Source organism: Malus sylvestris, chromosome 14 (genome assembly GCF_916048215.2).
Source record: "Malus sylvestris chromosome 14, drMalSylv7.2, whole genome shotgun sequence".
NCBI classification, from domain to species: domain Eukaryota; kingdom Viridiplantae; phylum Streptophyta; class Magnoliopsida; order Rosales; family Rosaceae; genus Malus; species Malus sylvestris.
The window spans coordinates 22,074,339-22,096,489 of NC_062273.1; the positions used below are offsets into that span (position 1 = coordinate 22,074,339).

Here is a 22,151-nt window from a genome sequence, read left to right on the forward strand (position 1 = left end):
TCAGTAGTTGTGCTGTTGGAGCGTTCACTCATCATGCACCTGACGTTTTGTGTTGGATTTTTATTCCTCCAATATCGTTTGTATAAATGCAAATTCTGACATTTGGTCATGTTTGGTGGGCTGGATTGAATGGGGCCTTAAGGATAGGATTGGATTGGTAGGAATTTGTAAGACAAGTGCAATTCATGTATAATGATAAGTTAGATAATCCATTTTATTGTGAATTTGTAACTCATCATGTCCGTCATCTCACATTTTGACATAACAAACAATGAATTGAACTTGAATCCTTTTTTTTCTTTTTCTTTTTAAACAAACAATATTATCAACACTAAACTCAAATCAATGTTAACTGATCCCAACTTATCACATACGGCTTACCAAGCGAGGCCTTACCGACAATCATAAAAACTTTTGTAGTGAGGAGTACGGTTGTATTAGTGTCAATTGTTTGGTGAACAAAAAATAAGATTCTGTGGAACCTACGGCGTTGCGTTGTGGTGGGAACTGGTCCAAAATATCACACAATGAAATTAAGAGAGAGAGAGAGAGAGAGAGAGAGAGAGAGAGAGAGAGAGAGAGAGAGAGTAAAAAAGGAAAAAAAGGCGGGGTGAGAGCCATGAAACATCGCAGACACCTTCGTCCTCCACAAACTTGGTGCATTTTCGATCCCCCACCCCTCTCCTTTCCAAGAAAAAAAAGGAAAACAAGAAGCTTTTTTCGTCGACCAAAAAAACAAGAGAAGCTTTTGGCGACCACATTGCCACCATAACTCTCTCTCTCTCTCTCTCCTCTGTGTGCAGAAATTCAAGGCGATCTCTGTATCCTTCCAAACATGCATTTCGCAAAGCTCGATGATTCGCCTATGTTCCGCCAACAGGTTTCTTCATTTTCTAAATTTTTATATGCTTATATATATTGTCATTATCTTTGTATGCTAACATTATGCCATTGAAAGCTCAGATCAACTTGTTTGTTTTGGTAGGCTGATTTTATCGTCCTAGTTTACAAATTTCACATTTTTTTTCTTTCTTCTGAATTTTTGGATTATGGTTACCAATGGTGTGACATTCTTGCTTCTCTTATCGTTTGCCAGTTTGGTTGATTTTCTTTTTAAATAAACGCATCGCGTATAGTGAAACATTTTCGGCGTAATATAGATCGTTAAAGATAGCTAATGCGGCAGCCTTGATGCTGTCATTGTATTCGAACCCATGTCGTTAAAACTACTTGGGGTGAAGAAAGTTACTACTTTTCTCTGCATTTGTTGTTTATTTGATATTCGTTACTCTGCACAATCTAGACACTTGAAGTTTTGATGTTTGCTTATTGATGTATGCTATTTTGGAAACAGATACAAGGGTTGGAAGAAAGTGCAGAGTCGCTGAGGGGAAGATGTTATAAGTTTTACAAAGGATGTCGAAAGCATACGTACGATGAGAAGTCTCTCTATCTCCTTATGCTTTCTGTCTGAATAATGACAACACCTTCTCATTGAACAGCTTTCTTTGGCAGTTGTGTTGTTGTTGTGGAGTCGAAACATTAAATCTTTAAGCTTTTTAGCATCCGAGAATAAACAAATTACTCGACAAACACATGAATTCACAGAGGAAAACTAAATCCTCTTCATATGAAGAACTAAACCAAAACTTCCCCACTCAATCTCCCCCGTTCAAACCATGGAGTTTATTACTTCTTAAGAAAAATAGACGGAATTGTGGAGTTGTTTTTGTGGTTTTATAATCATCAGCAGCTGTTATATGTGTCTTATAATTTTTATCCAATTTAATTTTTCAGAGAAGGGCTTGGAGAAGCGTATGATGGTGAAATCGCTTTTATAACTGCCCTCGAAACTTTTGGGGGAGGGCATAATGATCCTATTTTTTCAGATTTAGGAGGTATGTCTTTGTATGATTGTGTTCATCTCTGCCTAGTTTCTGTCAGTACTTATAAATTCCGCATTAATTTTCTCAGGCCATGTTATGACCAGATTCACAACTGCATTGAGAGAAATCGCGACGTACAAGGAAGTTTTTCGTTCACAGGTACTAATCTGCTCCGGTGTCCTCAACAAAATCATAATCTGAACAATATTTGTCGATACGATCATATTTTTTCAACCTTAACCGTATCTTCATCTCATGATGCTTATATATGATTTCTGTGTTGAAATCTCATGTTTGGTCTCAGTTAGAGCACATGCTAAATGATAAGCTGATGCACATTGTCCATGTTGACCTCCATGATGTCAAGGTACAATGTCCGGCGAAAGGTTAAGTAGGCTTGTTTACGTATACACTATACTTACAGTAGTTGCTCCGGTTTACATGGCATTGGTTTCGATATTATGAACTGTGTTCTGTTGTATTCCCTTTCATCCCTCTCATTGTCTAACAAATTCCTTTTTTCGCTAAAGTATCTTATTGGTGCAGGAAGCCCGAAAGCGTTTTGACAAGACTTCACTTGTATATGATCAGGTGGTTTTCTGTTCTGACAATTTCATACATTCGCATTAGGCGTCGAAGTTTGCAGAATACAATATTTTTCTTCAATCAAAATATGGTTTCTTGTGCAACAAGCATGTGTTTTTGTTAGACTTAAAAGGGTAATGTGTATTCTGTGCACACTGCACAGGCACGTGAGAAGTTTCTGTCGTTGAGGAAGAGTACGAGGATGGATATAGCTGCTAGTATAGAGGAGGTATATCCAAAATGGTTCACCTCCAAATTCAAGTACTATTCAGTCTGTTGTATAGGTTGAATTAAGATAGTTTTCCATGGGTGACCATTCAAATCTAACTTGGTAGAGAGACATTCCAGGAACTGCAGAATGCAAGATCCTCGTTTGAGCAAGCCCGCTTCAACCTGGTAAGATAAGTTTCACAACGACAATTTGGTTCAGATAAAATGCAATGCAGAAGAAGTTAGGCTTTCAACATAGTCTACTTATGTATGCAGGTTACCGTTCTATCTGATATCGAGGCCAAAAAAAGGTTTGAGTTTTCTGAAGCTGTTAGTGGCATGATGGATGCTCATCTCCGTTACTTCAAACACGTATATTACACCACCCTATTGATAATTTGTGCATCGCAATGTCTACACTGCTTATGATATTGTCCCTTCCATTTGCAGAGTTATGAGTTACTGCATGCAATGGAACCGTATATCCATCAGGTTTGTGATAATAAACAGCATCAAAGTTCTCTTCGGAAACTTTATGGTTTCACTGTCAAGTTAATATCTGTTATTGTTAACTGTAAGAGTTTTTGCTGTTTTCCGGTATAGGTTTTGGCTTATGCACAACAGACAAGAGAAAGTTGCAAACAGGAACAGATATCTCTTAATGAAAGGATACTAGAGTACAGGAGGCAGATTGATCGGGAAAGTATGCAGTCCTTGAGCGGTATCCATGGTTCCCCCAGTGGAGATGGTCCACAGCCTCTCTCTCGGAAATCACATAAAGTGATCGAGGAAGTGATGCAATCTGCTGCAAAGGGGAAGGTACTTGCAGTTGCAGATATATTTCAGATTTCTTTTAGTTTCGGCACAGTTTGAAGTTGCATCCCTGTAGGTATGAATATGCTTTCAGGTACAAACCATTCGACAAGGATATCTATCAAAACGTTCCTCCAATTTGAGAGGTGACTGGAAGCGAAGGTATTTCATCCTTGATAGTCGAGGGATGCTGTACTACTATCGCAAACCATTGACTCGGCCATCTGTAAGTCATTTGCCGGAGGATACGTTGTATAAACCTTGTTTTGTGTGTCTCCCACTGCTTACTTGATGTTAATCATACTGTTTCAGTATGGGAGTCAATCTTCTCCACAGAAGAATAATTACTCTGAAAATGGCTCCGGGATTTTGAGTCGATGGCTTTCATCTCACTACCATGGCGGTGTACATGATGAAAAATCCGTTGCACGCCACACCGTGAACTTGCTGACATCAACGATAAAGGTTGATGCAGACCAGACAGACTTAAGGTTCTGCTTCAGAATTATATCACCAATAAAAATCTACACTTTGCAGGTATTCGTTTCAAAAAGTTCTCGGGAGAGGGTAATGCTGGATTCTTACCAAATATGACGCCTTAAACATATGGCAGTCGATTCTAAATTTTTTCGGCGATGCAGGCAGAGAATGCACTTGATCAAATGGATTGGATTGAGAAAATCACTGGAGTAATTGCATCACTATTGAGTTTCCAGACATCTGAGAGGGTAATTGTTCAGAATCTGCATTCTTTAAAACATGAAACCTTTGAATCTATAGTTGTTGAAAAGGTTATCGATTGTTTGGCAGCGTCTCTCAACTAGCCCTACAGGAAGCGACGATCATTTATCTGGAAACGAGGGTAGTTCATTAGAAAGCGCTCCTCATGCTGAGCAGACAGCTATTCTGGAACTCTCACCTAAGATCACAGCTTGTAATTATCTCCGAATGTCTAAAAGTTTGCAGCCGCACAAGTTCAAACCGAAAAGTGAAAAACTGATTGACTTACTGAGAAGAGTGTGTGGTAATGAAAAATGTGCTGATTGTGGTGCACCTGAACCAGATTGGGCATCTTTGAACCTTGGGATTCTTATTTGCATCGAATGTTCTGGTGTCCATCGCAATCTCGGTGTACATGTATCAAAGGCAAGTTGTCTAGTTTAAGATTTATTCTGTGAAATGGTTATGGATGTCTCCGTTTGTCAATTAACGCATTGATGCAGGTTCGGTCACTGACACTTGATGTGAAAGTATGGGAACCTTCTGTCTTAACCTTGTTTCAATCACTGGGAAATACTTTCGTAAACTCGATTTGGGAGGAGATGTTGTATTCAAGAAGTTCTTTGCAGGCTGATAACATGCCTATAGGGTAATCAAGTACTCCATAAATCAATATGATTGGAACTGATATTCTTGTTGTGCTAATAACTCGTTAGTTCGTGCGATGTAGTTTCTCCAGTGCTGATAGAAACGAGCCGTTTCTTATGATAAAGCCATGTTATGACGATCTTATTTCGACAAAGGAGAGGTATATTCATGCAAAGGTATTCTTCTAAATAGTCTGCTCACACCCTTTGTTTCAGCTGTATAATTTCGATAGGATTTGTTGTTCGGAACCTCTGAGATTTCTCTCTACTTGCAGTATGCAGAAAAACATTTTGTTCGTCATACGAAAAACAATCAGAAGCTCCACGTAACGGGGCAACAGTTGTGCAAAAGCGTCCGAGCGAATGACAAGAAAGCAGTTTACCGCTATATTATTGGTTATGAAGCAGATGTTAATGCTAGATCAGTGCAAGCATTAGATGGTATGCTCTTATAATCTGAAAAATGAAACGCAATTGGTTGAACAGAAATTACCTGATACCGAATGGTCGCTTTGCAGATCATTCTGAAGACAAGCCTTCGTCGAGTAACTTAAATTACGTTTCTAGAAGCGAAATTCAGCCCGCAGAAGACAGCGCTGAGGACTGTTCCCTGCTTCACCTAGCTTGCCAAAGTGCCGATATTGGCATGGTAGAGCTACTTTTACAGTATGGTGCGCACGTAAACGCTACTGATTCAAAAGGTCAAACACCGCTGCATTATTGCGTTATCAGAGGGAACATTGCTATTGCAAAGTTGCTTCTTACGAGGTAAGCCTTTGTGCATTTGGGGCTCATTGGGGTTGCTTCTGTATGAAGCACTTCTGGGGAAAACTGCTTCTTCTACAAGTCTTTTATTAAATGCTCGGCTCGTTTAATTCAATTGCAGGGGAGCTGATCCTCGAGCCACTGACAGAGAAGGTAAAACACCAAGTGAGCTTGTATCAGAATCCGCCTCGAAAGACAATGGGATGCTGGCTCTTTTAACAAACTCCGGCAGATGATGTTCTAAAACCAAATTTTTTCACGTACTTAACACAAGAACCAATCGAAAATGTGAGACCGTTTTACATCTTCGAAATGTAGGATCAGTTTAGTTTTGTGGGTTGAGGTATATAGAGGCAGTTTGATTTGGTTTGTATCTGTTTATGTACTATTTTGTTCTCTATAATTTGGTTGTGTATAAAAATAGAATGTTAGGAGGTTTTAGCAAAAGTTATTTTGTTGTTGTATGTAGATGATAAGTTATTTAAAGAAATGTCGATTGGAACTGAGCGTTTTAGCTATCTTTCTCGTTGTAAAACCGTTTTATGTATCTTAAATCCAACTCATTACTGCCCACTTTCACTACTTTAGTGCTCCGCACTTGGCTACCCAGCTTGTACCGTGGGCACGATAACTGGTACACCAGAGATGCGTCCTTCCCAATCCTCTCGTACTTGGGAAAGGTCCTCGCAATGCTCTAACGCCCACACTAGATATGAACCGAACTATCTCACGACATTCTGAATACAGCTCATGTACCAATTTAATGGGCAAACAACCCAGACCCTTGGAACATACTACAGCCCTGGGTGGCGAAGAGCCAACATCGAGGTGCCAAACCTTCCCGTTGAGCTCTTGGAGTCCCCAAGGTTCAAAGTTAACCGTTTAAACTAAATTGTCCATATCAAATGTTGGGAAGAAAAATCTTATACAATACTGGTGATGGTTTATAAATCAAATAATCTGAGCAGAAAATGTAACCTATGGTAAACATAAAACATCACATAAACTCTCATTACCGAGAAGAGTTTTAGTAATAAAAAGCATAAAAGCAATTTAGAAGCACTTTGTTAAACTCAATCTGTCCAAAAACACTTCAGACTGCTGTATCATTTGAGAATTTGCATAACGGTAGTTAAAATTTAATACGTAAACAGTTGAGATGCATCATGAGTAAGACGTAAGTTAGTCGTTTATCTAATCTGACTTGAGATACAAGAAAGTAGAATGTTCAAAATAGATCCTCTTTACATTGACTCGAAAATATTTTATTTTGTATCTAATCTGCCTGCATCTGAACGATACAAGGGCGCTTGCTACATAATATCAGCCATCATTAAGAGAACTAAGTTCTAAACACATGAGCACGAAGAAGCAGAAATCTTCCAGCATGAAAATAGCAGCAAACCAAGTTGCTTCTTTCACAAGCAAAATTGCTAGTTACCACATTAGTTTAGGTCTGTTACCTGTACGACCACCTCACGGCATTGTTTCCTGGTCTTGCTTTTATCACCTGTCTTCATATCATCTGGATTAACCCACCACACCAACCTTCGAGTGTACAGACTACTTCATAGCCTGCCACTTTTGTCCCTTTCCCGTCCTCTTTACATATGTCTGTTTCAAACCAAAAAAGAAAGTTCCATAAAGTTCTCAGGAGGTTAAAATTAAACCAATAAACTTTTCCAAGCAATTCTGCAGTTAACTATTAAGGTGCACAGGTAAAAGGTTACCTTTCTAGGCATTGAATCCACCCTTTTGCTTTAAGGAAACACAATCACTGGTTAAGAATGAGAAAGCTCTGCATTGGCAAAAGAGCTTTTCCATACCACAACTTGCAAACTCCACCCTCAGGCCAGCATTTGAATTTGGTTGAGGGAGCAGTGAATAGGAAGAGAACCAGAAATTCTGTCTCGATCAACTAGACTTGTCCCTGATTGCCATCTTTCCTTTCTTTCAACATATTCCGGAGCTAACCTCACTTTGGTCCTCATGAATTAAGTCATCTAAACTGGTGGAATGTGAAACCCATCCAAACCTAAGCATGCTCTCAAAAATCCTTGCTGCTTTTTCCGCATTCCCTAATTTGTAAAATCCACGAACTAATGTGCTGCATGTCGCAAGACTGAGCACAAATCCATGTTCTACCATTTCATCAAGTGACTTCATTATCTCAGAAAATTCTTCCCTTCGGAATAGAGTACTTGTCAGTGCATCAACCACTGCACTGTTGGAGATTGCACCATTGACCAAAGTTTCATCCACCAGCTTTAAACATTTTACCAAATCACCTTCTTTGCAATAAGCATCAACCATCATACGATATGTAACTTCATCAGGCTTGAGTCCCCTCGCCACCATCTCATCAAAAAGAGCAAACATCTTATATCTGCTTCCCGTGCTATTGTATCCGTGTAAAAGTGAAGTATATGTTAAAATATTTGGCGTCAGATTCCTTTTCTGCATTTCCAGAAAGAGCTGTTCTGATTCCCTCATCAACCCCTCTTTGCAGAGGGAAACAATCAGAATCGTGTAGGTGACATGATTTGGGGTCACATGCTTATCCACCATATCTTCCAACAACTGGTTAGCTTCCACCATCCTCCCCAATTTGCAGAAGCCATCAATCAATGCATTGAAAGGAGAAGTGGCCGCAATGCCCTTCCCCACTATATCCCGAAATAAGGACACGGCCCTCTCCATGTCACCTGCCTTGCAGCACCCATCAATTAGGATGCAGTAGATGAAACTATCTGTAGGGATCCCACGTAGAAGCATCTCATCTAATAACTGAAATGCCTCGGTTAATTTTCCGGATTTGCTATATCCGTCCATCATTGTAGCATAAGTCACAGCATTAGGAGACAAACCCTTTCTGGAGATTCCATCAAACAGTTCTCTGGCTCTATCAGTATCACCTGACTTACACAATCCATTAATCAAGGCATTATAAGTAACAATGTTTGGATCAACGCCTCTCCGGCACATCTGTTCAAGAAGTTGGAAAGCCTTATCCACATTTCCCTGCTTACAAAAGCCCGATATGAGGGAGCTGTAAGTAAAAACATCTGGAACCAGATCCTTGCCAAGGAGCTCGGAGAAAATCCCCATTGCTTCTTGAATTTTTCCATTCTTTGAGAGACCATGAATAATGACACTATAAGTTTTGATATCTGGGAGCACCCCTCGTCCAAGCATACATCTAAACGTAGAATATGCTTCTGTTAAGTTACTGTCTTTGCAGTGCCCTTCAATCAGGGCTGTATAGATAACATCATTAGGAGCTATACCGCAACCCAACATCTCCTGGAAATACGTATTTGCAAGTTGCATTTGCCCCTCCTTACAGTATCCATGAATAAAAGCCCCATAAGTATACGCATTAGGCTTTAATCCTCTGTCAACCATTTCCACGAAGTAAATCCTGGCTTCATCCATTTTCCTGGCTTTACAGAGGCCAATTATAAGAGAATTGTAGCAAAATGCATCAGGCATGACTCCCTTTTTGGTCATTCCTTTTAATACTTTTATTGCCTCTTCAAATTTTCCTTCCTGGACGTAACCTCTAATTACAGTTGTGTAGATAACGGCACCTGGTTTCAAACCTCTGGTAATCATTTCCTTCAGAAGTTGATTAGCCCCTTCCATATCTCCACGCCGGCTTAGCCCATTGATTATCGCTCCATAAGTGAACACACCGGGTGCAAAGTTCCTCTTCTTCATCTCATTAAGTAACTCACAAGCCTTGACCATATTTTTCTCTCGACAATACCCGTCAATTAAAAACTTGTATGTCTGGGCATTAGGTCTAGTGCCCATAACATTCATCTCATTCAGGAGAACTTCTGCCTTCTCCATCCTACCAACTTTACACATCCCAGCAAAAATTGCATTACATGTGGCATCGCACAACTTAAAGCCTCGAGCAATTGTCTCATCTTTGATCCTCAGAGCCTCTTCCAAGTAACCTTCTTTCATCAACCCATCAATCAAAGCAGTGTAGCAGGTGCTGTCAGGACTCAAACCTTTATCATACATGTATTTCAAAATCAATTTTGTTTCTTCTGGTCTCTTCTGTCTGCACAACCCGTCAACAAGTGCCGAATAAGTATACCTATCCGGGACCAATCCCTTCTCCACCATAGACTTCTTTACCGCTAAGGCCTCATCGACATCCCCAGCCCTACACAAACCACCAATCACCACATTATAGGTACTTAAATCTGGATTACCACCCTTCTCCTCCATCTCTAACAGAAACCTCTTTCCCTGCCCGGCATTCCCTGCCCTACAATGCGCATGGATCACATTGTAATAAGTGTAAAAATCAGGTTTCATTTTCGCCTCTAACATCCCATCATACACCTTCCAAAACAACTCCATTCTATTATACTTCAACAAATCATTCAACAGAGAATTGCAGCAGTCCAATCTTGGTAAAATCCCAACTTTCCTAAGTCCCAGAAAAACATCAGCAGCCTCATTCAACCGCTCCGCCGCCTTAAAAGCTCTAATCAGATACTCAAAAACAATCTCATCAGACCCACCACACTCACCATCTCTAAAACAACTAACAACACAATCCAAAACTTCGAAAACTGGTTTTCGGGTCTTAACCATTCTATCTAACACAGCATTAGCCTGCTCAAACATCTTGGAATTGCACAGAACAACAGCAAGAATCGAAAAGGAATGCAAATTTTGGGGAAAACCCAGGTGGGTATCGGTCCATAGGAAGAAACTAAGGAGGCGTTTTGGGTCACCAACCTGGTGGTTCTGCTGTAGAACGGCTCGGACCACATGTGGGTTCAGCTTCCTGGGGAGGTCCGTTGAGTTGAGAACGAAGTGCCAGTCGCTGTGGTTTCTGAGGACGGTGGAGATTTCTCTCACTGTTTCGTCATCGTCCTGTTTGAACGTCTCTGATTGCTGCGAGGTGGTAGTGCAGTATTCGATGTGAATCAAAAGTCTTGCTTTTGCAATACCAATTCGATTGCTCAGATGAAATGCAAAGAGATGTCCATGACAAAATAACCCCATTTTTTTCCTGATGCCCAAATTGTGAGCTACTCAGCTATGGCAATGGAGGCAAGAGATGAGAGCAACACATAGACATCTGACCAAGAGGGAAAAAGACGAGAGGGAGAGAGAGAGAGAGAGATTGGCCTGGACTATTTTGTAAAGTTTTAAACTTTGAAGCCCAATTCATAAAAACCCAATGAACCCAAATGGCCAAGTACTTTTCAGGTCCAAATTCTCATCTGCGTTGGCTGCTGCTGGGTTTCCTTCTTCTTCCTTCTCCCCCAAAGCTTCTTGAACTCGTAACCTCCATTACTGCCCTGCAAACAACGAACCCTCCTTGAATTCTGTAGAAAAAGCCATGGATGCTCTGTAATTTTCCTATCTAATCAGCATCAGGTATAATCTCTTTTTTCCAAATTGTTTGATGGGTTATGCAATTTCGAATCGTATACTTAATGGGCAATTTTCTTTTATTTATTTTTCAATGGTGAGAAATGTGAAATTTGCTTTGAAGCTTTGTTCTTTGAACTGTTGCTGCACAGGAAAGTGATACGAGCCAGCAGGTATGAATTGGGTGAGGCAGAGAGTTCTGGTTTCAATTGGGAGGCAGAGGCAGCTGCATACTTTCGATGCGCCGAGCGAAAGCTTGAAGACGAAATTTGCTGAGTTGGGGAAAATGAGGAGGAGAAGAAGCTCAAAGAAAGATAAGCAATCGGTTTTCGTCGAGGTTCCAGAGTCGATGACCTACCTCGACACAGCCACCATGCCCCAGATTCTCACCGCCGTTGGCATTGCCCTCTTCGCCAAGCTCCTCATGATGGTAAGTAAAATTGAATATATTTTTCTGTCATTGTTTCCACAACCCCATTTGTTTATTTGCTTTCTGTTTCCTAAATGTTGTTGCTGTATCGTAATCTCCGACTAGAATTTGCATCTTGTTGAAAATTTTGGAAATTCATGATTATCAGAGCTGTGTTTCACTGTTTTGCACACTCTTCTGCCTATTGATCCTGCTTGTGTATTGCTAGAAAAATTTCCTTGCGCTTTATAATTTGTTGGGGTTTTTGGAAGTTCAACATTGTTGTCTTCTTGAAGTAAGTTTTTTGTGTTTAATTTTCGAGAGGAAGATGAAATAAGTAAATGGATTAGACATTGTTGGAAGTATAGAGCTTTTATGTAAAGGTTTTATTTTTTGTCTTCCTGGCAATAAACAGAATAGCTTACCTCGTTTGATTAGAGAACATTTTGAATTTCGTTGGTTAATTATATTTAGTGATTAATGTAACTGGTCTTTCATGCTGGTAGTACGACGACTCAAGGTCACAAGAATTGATTGAACGCAAAATAAAGAATGCTCCTGCTGGGCAAGGCACTGTTAGGATGCTCTCCCGAGAGGAATGGGAAGAAATTCGCGAAGTAAGACCAAGGACTCCGTTTGAATCCAAGCTTGCTCGTCCAAATGCACACTTAAGAACTGGAGAACCATTACGCATGGTGAGGCACAAATTACTTTTTACTCTTAAACGGTGCTACATATCAGTCATTCTGATCATTGCATAATAGGGTAGGATCAGTCTTGCTTTCCTACACTAAATTGCAGTTTTATTTTGGTAATATGCAACTAAAAATGGTATAGCATCTCAAGTTGTAAAACTAATGGCACCGGCTGAACACAAAATTTTCCCCCAAGCTGCCATTTACAGAATTTGAGTCATAGTTTTAGCAGGTCTACTTATGTACACGAATGTTAGGTTACTGCTGGTTTTTCTAATGCACATTAATGTTAGGTTGCTGTTGGTTTTTCTAATGCACGTGAATGTTAATGCTGGTTTTTCTAATGCACATTAATGTTACGTTACCCATGGTTTTTCTAATTTACATGAATGTTAGGTTACTGCTCATTTTTCTAATGTACATGAATGTTAGGTTACCGCTCGTTTTTCTAACATACGTGAATGCTTAAGCAACCATGTCTTTGATTTTTATTTTTTGCCTTTCTATTGGCCATTTAGCACTCGGATAATTACATGCATAGGTTTGCACTGGTGACTAATTTGCTGAATGTTTAGGTTACTGCTGATAAAAAATAGCATGCTGACCTTTTCGCGAGTTCTGAACTATATCTTTGCCTCTTGATCTAAGGAGTTTAAGTTGTATCATGTTTCTCACCCTTAATAGCTTCCAACCAGCATAAAATTTTCTGTTGCGACCTTGCTATGCTTAACTGCTTTAGAAAGTATTCTGCACGCGCAATCTCTGTGATATTTTACTTCGGTGCTTTTTGTTTCATAATTTGGTTCATTGCCCACAGGGGAAGGGTCTTACACTGCGGTAGAATGTAGAAAATCATAGATCGTAAACGTTTTCATTCTAATGGAATTCTCTTAAAGAACATTAGTCAGAAATTTGTATTCCACTTTCTCGAATGAAAAAAGCTTCCTTGTTTTGTGCATATGCTTGTGCTTCTCTTATGTTTTGCTCTCGAGCAGTTAAAGAATGTTTGTTCACATGTTTTTCGCAGGAGGATTTAAAGGATTGGACGATTGATGTGCTCACAGATGCATTTGCTCGGGTCGAAGAAAGTGTTAGACACACTTCCAAGTGACTTTTCCCGTCTTTTGAGCATGTCACATAGTGAATATCAGGTTTTTTCAACATTTTGATTCTCTATACGATATCAATCATACACAAAGATTAGCATCTCTGAGGAGCTTCTGAAAGAACATCGTGCAATCTTGTGGATTTGGTTTCTGGTATAATTTTGTGCTGCTTTAATGTAGAAAATATACTTCCAAAAGCCATCACAAAGCAATGGTGGCAAAGGCATATGGTAAAGCATGCGCTCAGCTTGCACACTCCCATGTGATGGTAGGCAGAGCTTGCAGAGCCAAATGTGTACGATTTTGTTCAATTTGTTGGACCTATTTGCTGTATTATGTTTGCTTTCCAAAGGCAAACTTTGATATCTTGGGCTGCAACTGATAAAGTATTATCTTATTCTCCAATCTCCATATTCATGGTAAAAACTAAAACCTCCCGCCAGAGCTGTTACAGTGATAGTATTTCAAGTCAATCAGGTGGTGTCATGGATTTTAACTTTCTAATATGGCAGTGCGTCATTGATTTGAGATGCCAGCAAACACAACGACACTCTCATTGTACGCAAGTTCTTTGATCGCGAGGGTTTCTAGATCAAATAGAGAAGAGCAGTGATCTCTGCACACAAATCTAATATATTCCCCCCTGCCCCCTCCTCCGCCTCCACCAACACCAATAAGTTTATTCACTGTGACAATTTACCACTTGCTCAGTGATTCGCAATTATGCCAATTGAGTGATCAAGAATCGGAGACAAGAATGTCAGTGTGCAACATCTTTTTCACTGAGTTGTGTGTTTGCCACTAGCCTTTCAAATTGAATTCAATTTTTGCCCTTTCAAAAACTCAAAAGATCTGTACAAACCAAACTGCAATTCCAACTCGTTCAGGGAAAAGAGATTTTATTCAATTTTTCAGATTTACGTGCACTTTTTATCGTAAGCACTTTCTCTTCAAAAGCCCTTCATTCGGTCTTTCTTCGATCAGCGTTTAAAATATTAATGAAATTGTCGATATTTTCGTTGAAGTATCTAAGAAATCAAGGATCGATATAGAAATAAGAAGTGAAATGCAAATTTCACCGTATATTAACGAAATGTAAAAAAATCAATAAATATCGATGATAAACTGCATTTAAAACCCTCTACTTTACTGAATTCGAGTGTAAAGACGGATAAACTGCTTTTAGCAACAAGCACGACTACGGTTAAAAACTGGCTATCAACTTATATCACTATTACTTTATAAAATTAATATCATTATTATTAGAAGCCGAGGTGATATGGTAGGCGCACGAAAGCATGCAAATTAACTTGATTAGGGTTTTTGTATTTAGGGTAAATTAAGGATATATGGCTGTATGCTCCCCCTGCAGAAAGTAGAAAGTAGAAAGGGTCAGGCATGCACGTTTATCACTTCAAATATGAACAAACAAAAAGCATGCAAATTTTATGCTTTCTTTGACCAGGCCCTGCCCTGTCATGGCCCTCACTCCATTTCATTAACTACGAAGAAGAACATGGAAGTGTTATAAGCACTTCAAAAATTTTATTCTACATTTTTTACAAGTGTATTTTTTTTTCTAAATATAGAAAGTTTGGAGTATATTTCAAAGTGCCAATAACGATTCTCAAAAAATAATCCATGATAATTTGATTTCTTCAAACTTGCCTTCACATTTATTTATTTATTTATTTGCATTATACAAGGAAACAACTACATAGAATTAGAATGATCTGAAAAGAAGCTATAAATACAGATAAAAGTCTAATAGATTATAGGAAATTTTATCGAAAAGCTTCCGTTACATACAATCAAGAAATATGAGAATATTGATGCTTAATTAACAACTAATTACGCCAAAAACGTGCCACTTCGAGGATTATTGGGCCTCCTGCACCTTGTTTTTTATATTAATTAAATTATAATTAATCTAATAATCTCAAGTTGACAGTTCAAATCTCTATCTGCATATTATTTTATGAGCAAAAATTAATAAACAAATTTTTCATGCACGAAAGACAGCAATTTATGAACAAACCGCCCTCCTTAAACATTGAAATTTGTGAAGGATTGGAACTTGTATGATTAAAAAAAAAAAAAAACCAAATTACGCATCTGATGGATATTTTAAATAATTATTTGCTTCAAATTTAGTACTCAACAATGATGGTATCTTACCAGCACATCTTGTAGCTGTCGAGCTCTAATTTATGGTTCTTATTGTTAATGCGTATTTAATTAGTAGGAGTCTTTGAGTGACTGGTGATTATATATAATTAATCACAGACCATTCATAAAATAATGGGATTTAAAGGTAAATGATAATAAAAAATATGCCTACAAACCCATCAAACCCTAGTTTCTTCCTTCGTTGGAGGAGGTAGAATGTATAGGATGCCTGCCTCCCTAGCTGCCTGCTTTAACGGCCGGTGATTTTTATATATTGGCTTTTGTCAAAGGTTTTCCTTTTTGTTTCTTTTATTTATAAATCGGTTTTTTAGCTGAAATAGTTTCTGAGATTGGTATAATTATTTTTCATAATGTTGCATATCGATAGAAGTGGTTTTGAATTTATACACCGTGAATCATTTCGTGAAAAATCTTCATTAAATGGAAAAGCAAGGGGAGGGATTGATCGGACAAAATACCATCAATTTCACAGAGATTTTTTTATTGAATAACCAAAATGATTAACAGAGAAGAAGCTCAAAAACAACTTCTATCGATTTTCAATATTAATAATTAAAATAAAGAATTATGACAATTCCAAAAACCATTTTAACCAAAAAAACGTTTATAAATCTTCAAAATTCCCCACATGTTAAATTTCCCGCTTTATGTTCACAGTCTTCAGACAAGCAGAAGGGCAGTTCTTGAATGACAAGATCACATTTGCAATATTTCGGCCATTGACTTAGACCCTCCAAGTTAGAGAATGGCGTCTTGGGGCGACCAAGACAAAAACGCCACGATTACTTCTGTAACATAATATCAAAGGTTGAATATGAACAGCATTAGTGTTGTACATGATTGAGTTGTGCGCACTAGCAGTAGTGAGTGCGAGTGTATTATACATTGTGAACTCATTATTTATATTGACGGCTGACAGTCACTCATGAGTGCATCACACAAATTGAAAAATAAAAAGAGCTAATGGCTTCGTATCTATTTGATCATTAGTGAAGCTTACACACGGTTTAATAGGACTTACTACTAATGGCAATTCTCAAAAAAACAAAATTCTGAGTCCATCGTTGTATTTAAATGGTGGTGCATATAAAATCCTTTTATTAGAAGCACTTAAGTATTTCTTTAAACTTTAAGGGTGTGTTTGTTTGAGCTCGCTAGCTTTCGTTGGCTTGGACTAGACTATGTAGTAGTTTAGTCTCGTGTTTTTTAACAGTCCGGGACTAAGTTTAATGAGATTAGAAGGGACTCGCGAGGACTAACTCCCTCGCTAGCAAACCCATCGAGAACCATGGGATTAGCGGGGACTAACTCCCCCGTGTCTTCCTCTGCTCCTATGTTTTCACAAACGCTGAGAGCCACCATCATTCCCCCTTGCCAATTCCCCCTTCCCCTCCTCCTCTCTCCTCGCTTTCTTCTCTTTATGCTCTACCGAAATCCGAGCTCGGCTTGAACTTGGCCGTGACGGCGACAGTTGCTCCATCCTGCTGGTATTGTAGTTCTACTGCTGCAACGGCGACTCGAGAGCAGTCGGCTTCTCCTGCGCAAAAGATATTCTAAGCACGCTCGGGAAATGCTAGTCAAAGAGCCTCTTGAGCCGTGATTTGAAGATGGGTTGGCCAAGTCAACATGGCTTGGCTCGATCAAATTCTCGGAATCGATATTAATTGGTTGGATCTCATCGAAAATGGCATGGGTTTTACAAACTACAAATTACTTCAAAAAAACTGGAGGTGAAATTCGAATCAGTTTGGTATGTGCAGAGGTTGTGGGTGATGTTTTTTTGTAGAGAAGGAGAGGGTAAGGGTAATACGGCAAAGTTTTGTAGGATACTAGCAAATTACAAAGTCTATAAAATATTGGAACAAAAATATTTTAGTTCGAGATTTAGTCCAGCACTGCATCAAACACTTCACTATTTTTATCATGCTTAGTCTAAGCCAATCCAATCCAGCTAGTCCAATCCGAAACAATCCGGTGTAACAAACGCACCCTAAGTATTTTCTACGTATTTGAAAGCACTTATGACATTTACTAAATTTAGAAAAAACCCTAATTAAAAGTAAAAATTACTAAGTTTGGTTGGATATTAGAAAGCACTTTTGACATTTGCTAAATACACTTGCAACACATGGCCAAAAATAATTAAATACCACAGAACAAGGAAGGGAATGCATGTAGGGTCCATGGCTTAGAATTTTCTCAAATCCACGTGACACGGTCCTTTCCCCACTAGGCCACCCACCAAGAAGAGAGAGGATATGAACGAGGTTTCATTTAATTTTTAATTATTTGTTGTTAATGTTTATCTCCTTCTAATCACACCTTAAAATTTTGATTAATTAACTAAAGATTAGGTACCATTCTTTTCCAAACACATCGAGGCCATCACTATCACAAGTCACAGTGGTCGTCTTTCTTTCTTTCCATTTGTTTGTTCTCGTCACACCAGGAAGGATTGAATGGTTTTTATTTGGACTAATCTCCATTATTCACATTATATATCATTACTCTCAACTTACTTATATTAATTTTCAAATTTGTCTTTAACTAGAATCGAATCTAAAATATTCCATTTACAAATGAAAAGTAACATCAATAAACTATAATATTAAATAACATATTATTCTCGTAGCGTTCCATCCCCACCTATCTAGAGTCACGCAAACCCCGTGCGGGGATTAGGACGTAACCAAATTTTCAGAAACCGTAAAAAACGCTTGCGCATGCTGGCATTTACCTGAGAGACCCACGTGTCTCCTAACTGACTTCACATCCACGTGGCAACACCTGATACGTCCATTAAAAGCAGTCAGTTCCCCCCCCCCATAAAGATCCTTAACTGGATTGAATACTCATTTGAATTCCGCAAACCGTAATTTAATTCCGTCTGAGGTCCGTAACCGCCATTGGGGCTGTGATAAAGGTAGTTGAGATTTCCCGGTAACTTTAGCGAAAAAAAGAAAAAAAAAAGGTTAGGGGTAAATTTGGGATGTGAGAGAAAGACATGACGAGGTCTGGTCTGTGGGTTAGGGGTCAGGAGGGAGGAGGATTAGGGGAGTGCCCAAACTGCTAAGGGATAGGAGGCAGAGAAAGGACGGGCCCACAGCTTGGATTAGTTGTCAGCTAATAAGGAGACACCTTGTGGTTGTGGGGACGGGACCCACCGTCATTTACTTTACTGTGAGAAAAAGGGAAGCCGGATTTCCTACAGCTTCACCCGTCAGTCAAATATTTTTCCATTCCCCTTCACCGCCTCTCTCGCGTTTGGACTACCGTAGTACCGTGTAACCCCTTTTTCGGTTCGGTTTGAATTTTTAGTAATGTTTGGCTGTTTAAAGATGAATGAAAACTTTTCTTCAAAATTCTTCGCGTTGAATTATTGGATTAATTTTTATTATGATCGGAATACGAGTGATACACTATGTATTTTTATAAAAATTGTGAAAAAATTTATTTTTCAAATTATTAACTTTTTAACACATATATCTCGCTATTTGTATAGTGACATTTGGTGTATCACTCCGTATACCGGTCATACTGAAAAATCTCAAGAATCATAGAGTTTCATATTTATGATGAGAACTGTTCATATTATAATCACTTGGTAAAAGTCACATCTGCAAAAAATGAATTAAAAGTAAGTTTGTAACTCTTTTACTAATTATGTTTATTTTTTTATACAATTCGATGACTAAATACCTTAGTTTTAAATGATTTTTTCAGATCTTATCTTTATAGAGTGATTTGTAATATGAATGGTTCCAATCATTACCACGAAGTTATATGAATCGGTAACAAATAATTTTGAGTATAAACTCTTGTTCTTGTTTTGAGTAACCAAATATTGTTCTTTTAGTATTTGACGAATTAAGATTTCAAGATAAATAATTATAACGTTATTTTTCAAAATTAGAAGAAACAAACAAATTGGCTCATTTTGTATTGTGTAATTTTTTTAAAGTGTCGATAACTGCTGTTTATGTTTCATTTTGTCTATATCGACACTTTGCCTAATATCGTCATATGCACATGAGCAACTAAATATTGCAGTTATTTGATCAACTACCACCATATATGGACGGTGTCTCTAGTAAAATTATATAATTCAAATATTAGATTTATTTGTTGGATAGTATAATATAGTTTAACATAAGTGACCCTCAACTTATTTAATTTAATCCTTACTCATCTGCTTACCCACTCTTATTATTTGGACTAACCATAGAGGCTAGCTTACAAGCCTTACATTACAATGACTTTAGTAAACAACCATAATAAAGAGATGTATAAAAACATATATGTAACTGTCGTAAACATGTCGGCATGACCAACTCCGAAACTTAAATTCGGAATCTCTCGTCTCTCATCTTCCTTTCCCTCTAATTCTCTCCTATTTAAAATCTTAGGATTAAGTTAAGTCAACATCTTGTATTGATTTTTTTTATAAAGAGATAAAAACAAAAGGAAAGTAAGAGGAAAAACGAGAAGGGGAGTAGATTTGGAGGGAAGAAAATTTACTTCCGAAACTTTGAGTCGAACAGCTAACATGTCCATAATTTTGTAGACGATTGAATACAAGTTGAACTTCTCCTAATGGAGGTGACACTACATGGGAAATGGTACCATAAATTGGGAAGTAGAGCACCACTTCACTTTTAGTATGTTGGCCCGTAAATAACCTCACTCCAAGTTAGGCGAGGGAGGCAGAGTTGGTTTTATAGCGTGACTCAAAATACGCACGTTTTATTCACTTTTGTCATTGCCTTATAATTTGGAAGGTGACTCGTCACACTAGTCACCTCACAACTTATGCAAATTTGGCTCCAACAAATGCACGTTTGGGTTCCATTTATCTCTTGTACATCACATGCTATTTGTACGGCAATTTTAAACAACAATATTATTTCCAAAAATAAATAAATTGTACTTAATTTCCAATAGATTAGTGTACATTAGCACGACATCGGCGGAAATTAAATTTAAACTTATTTAATCTCAAATTATTACCTTACTTTTTTCAGTCAATAAAATTTTCTTTTTTGTTATAAGGACAATCTCACTTATAATATTATTGTGTTTATTAATATGTGTTGAAGTGTCGAGTTGGGGAGTTCTATTATTAGTGAAGAGTTTATACAAATACATAGGTTCAAGCATAATCATCATTAGTGGGTTCCAATGACGAGTTTAAGTACAGTAATGACATTCATCCTTAATTGCAGGATAAGGTCTTCTTTTATAGTTGAGGAGAGTCTCTGGCTTTAGTCTGGGATCGATGTGGGAGGGACTCTAGGAGTTTTATTCTGACGTTAACACGTGTCGTGTTGTGATTGGCCTCTTAGATGGAGGAAAACCTTGTGCTTTGGCAGGGGTGCCTCAACATGAACCCCTCAGTGGGTCCTTGAATGTATGAAGTTGACCAGTGCTTGGTAGTTTAGGGATTTGTCAAATATGGTACAAACAAACGAAAAGAGATTCTCTTCGGATCCCTTTCTCCTAGTCCACCAAATCAGAGAATCCATGCCATTGAAATTTGATTCAACGGTTACAAACAGGGGCCCACTTTAAAAGTTATAATAACTTCAGCCGTTGGATCAAATTTCAATGGCACAGATTTCCTGATTTTGTGGATTAGGAGGAAGAGATCCGAAAATAATCCATTTCCCAAACAAACTATAATGGAAAGTATAAATCCATTATTTACCATTACGCAGTCAAGCTTATAATGCCTAATTAATTATTCTTTAAAAAGGTCATGCTCTCCTAAGGTTCTTATTTTGAGGACATATGAGAATCAAATGCATATTAACCACATGATTATTAGTTTCTATCCGAAAGGCTTAAAAATTTGACGACTTAATAAAGTAAAACAAGAAAATGAGTTTTCTAATGGTTCATGAATTTTAAATTGGCCGTACTTTATTAAATTGTCGAATATTTTAAAATTTTGATCTAAACTAATATAATTTTGTAGCTGATGTTCTCAAATTCTCAAAATGAAAACTTTAGTAGAGCAGGTCTGCCTTTCAAAACCATAACTACAAGTCCACACCTAACAACTAGCATGTACGAGAGATGCCTAAAGTTAGCTCAAAATTTTCGATCCAGAAAAAAAAGGGTGGAAAAGAAAGGAAAATGTCAAGAAGGAACCTTTGCTTTGTGGTTTTGTCTTAAAAAGTTGAGAATGAAAACTGTTCATGAGTAAAATAAAGAGTAACAGGTTTTGGTTTATTAATATTCGCATGTTGTAACGCGTATGCGAGAGGTCTTTTTAAATCACGCACTAAGCACAACTAATATCCATTCAATTACAGACTCATTTAAATTGATTTTCAAAAAATTTGGTTTAGGCGGAATCCACTTAATTAATGATTGTGCTTCTTTTATTCAAGTCTGATCTTTTCAATTTTTATTAGCTTGGACAAACTCTTTCCCCACCAACGCCGCTTGCATTGAAACTTCTGCGGGATGGGGTTTTATGTTCCTGAATATTAGATTATTCCTTTCATTCCAAGAAAATACATCAATTGCTTTTGCTCCACTCATCTTTTCTCTATTAATTTTATGAAATATAGAATAAATAATTTAGATGAAATGATGCAGAAGTCACCTAAAGTTGTATAATCAGAGACTAATCCGAAGGCAGACTATATCATTTTGTTATAGGCTGCAGAAGGTACCAACCCAAAGGAAGAAAACGTTTTAAATTTTGTAAAAAG

At 38.0% G+C, this 22,151-nt stretch overlaps 3 protein-coding genes across 5 annotated transcripts; 2 read left to right on the forward strand and 1 right to left on the reverse strand.

Annotated features, from left to right (window-relative positions):
- The first annotated feature begins 561 nt into the window (after window positions 1-561).
- Window positions 562-6,199, forward strand: LOC126598886 (ADP-ribosylation factor GTPase-activating protein AGD3-like). 2 transcript variants are annotated; one of them, XM_050265263.1, is made up of 21 exons: window positions 562-880; window positions 1,355-1,431; window positions 1,798-1,898; window positions 1,975-2,045; window positions 2,191-2,253; window positions 2,433-2,477; window positions 2,635-2,700; window positions 2,820-2,867; window positions 2,958-3,053; window positions 3,132-3,173; window positions 3,285-3,500; window positions 3,589-3,720; window positions 3,807-4,031; window positions 4,136-4,222; window positions 4,305-4,482; window positions 4,558-4,640; window positions 4,718-4,863; window positions 4,945-5,038; window positions 5,137-5,302; window positions 5,380-5,629; window positions 5,748-6,199. In XM_050265263.1, the coding sequence occupies exons 1-21, from the start codon at window positions 836-838 to the stop codon at window positions 5,860-5,862; spliced, it is 2,346 nt and encodes a 781-aa protein (XP_050121220.1). In that variant the 5' UTR covers window positions 562-835; the 3' UTR covers window positions 5,863-6,199. The 2 variants fall into 2 exon arrangements, with proteins under 2 accessions (XP_050121220.1, XP_050121219.1); XM_050265262.1 differs by having other exon boundaries at window positions 4,305-4,640.
- A 598-nt stretch (window positions 6,200-6,797) lies between these two features.
- LOC126598885 (pentatricopeptide repeat-containing protein At5g61990, mitochondrial-like) lies at window positions 6,798-10,781 on the reverse strand. Its single transcript, XM_050265261.1, has 2 exons — window positions 7,357-10,781; window positions 6,798-7,240 (listed from the first exon to the last, which is right to left on the reverse strand). The coding sequence occupies exon 1, from the start codon at window positions 10,658-10,660 to the stop codon at window positions 7,580-7,582; it is 3,081 nt and encodes a 1,026-aa protein (XP_050121218.1). The 5' UTR covers window positions 10,661-10,781; the 3' UTR covers window positions 6,798-7,240; window positions 7,357-7,579.
- A 96-nt stretch (window positions 10,782-10,877) lies between these two features.
- LOC126598888 (uncharacterized) lies at window positions 10,878-13,647 on the forward strand. 2 transcript variants are annotated; one of them, XM_050265266.1, is made up of 4 exons: window positions 10,878-11,038; window positions 11,185-11,462; window positions 11,948-12,136; window positions 13,164-13,647. In XM_050265266.1, exons 2-4 carry the CDS (start codon window positions 11,208-11,210, stop codon window positions 13,245-13,247), a joined length of 528 nt encoding a protein of 175 aa, XP_050121223.1. In that variant the 5' UTR covers window positions 10,878-11,038; window positions 11,185-11,207; the 3' UTR covers window positions 13,248-13,647. The 2 variants fall into 2 exon arrangements, with proteins under 2 accessions (XP_050121223.1, XP_050121225.1); XM_050265268.1 differs by having other exon boundaries at window positions 10,892-11,038; window positions 11,157-11,462.
- Window positions 13,648-22,151: the final 8,504 nt, after the last annotated feature.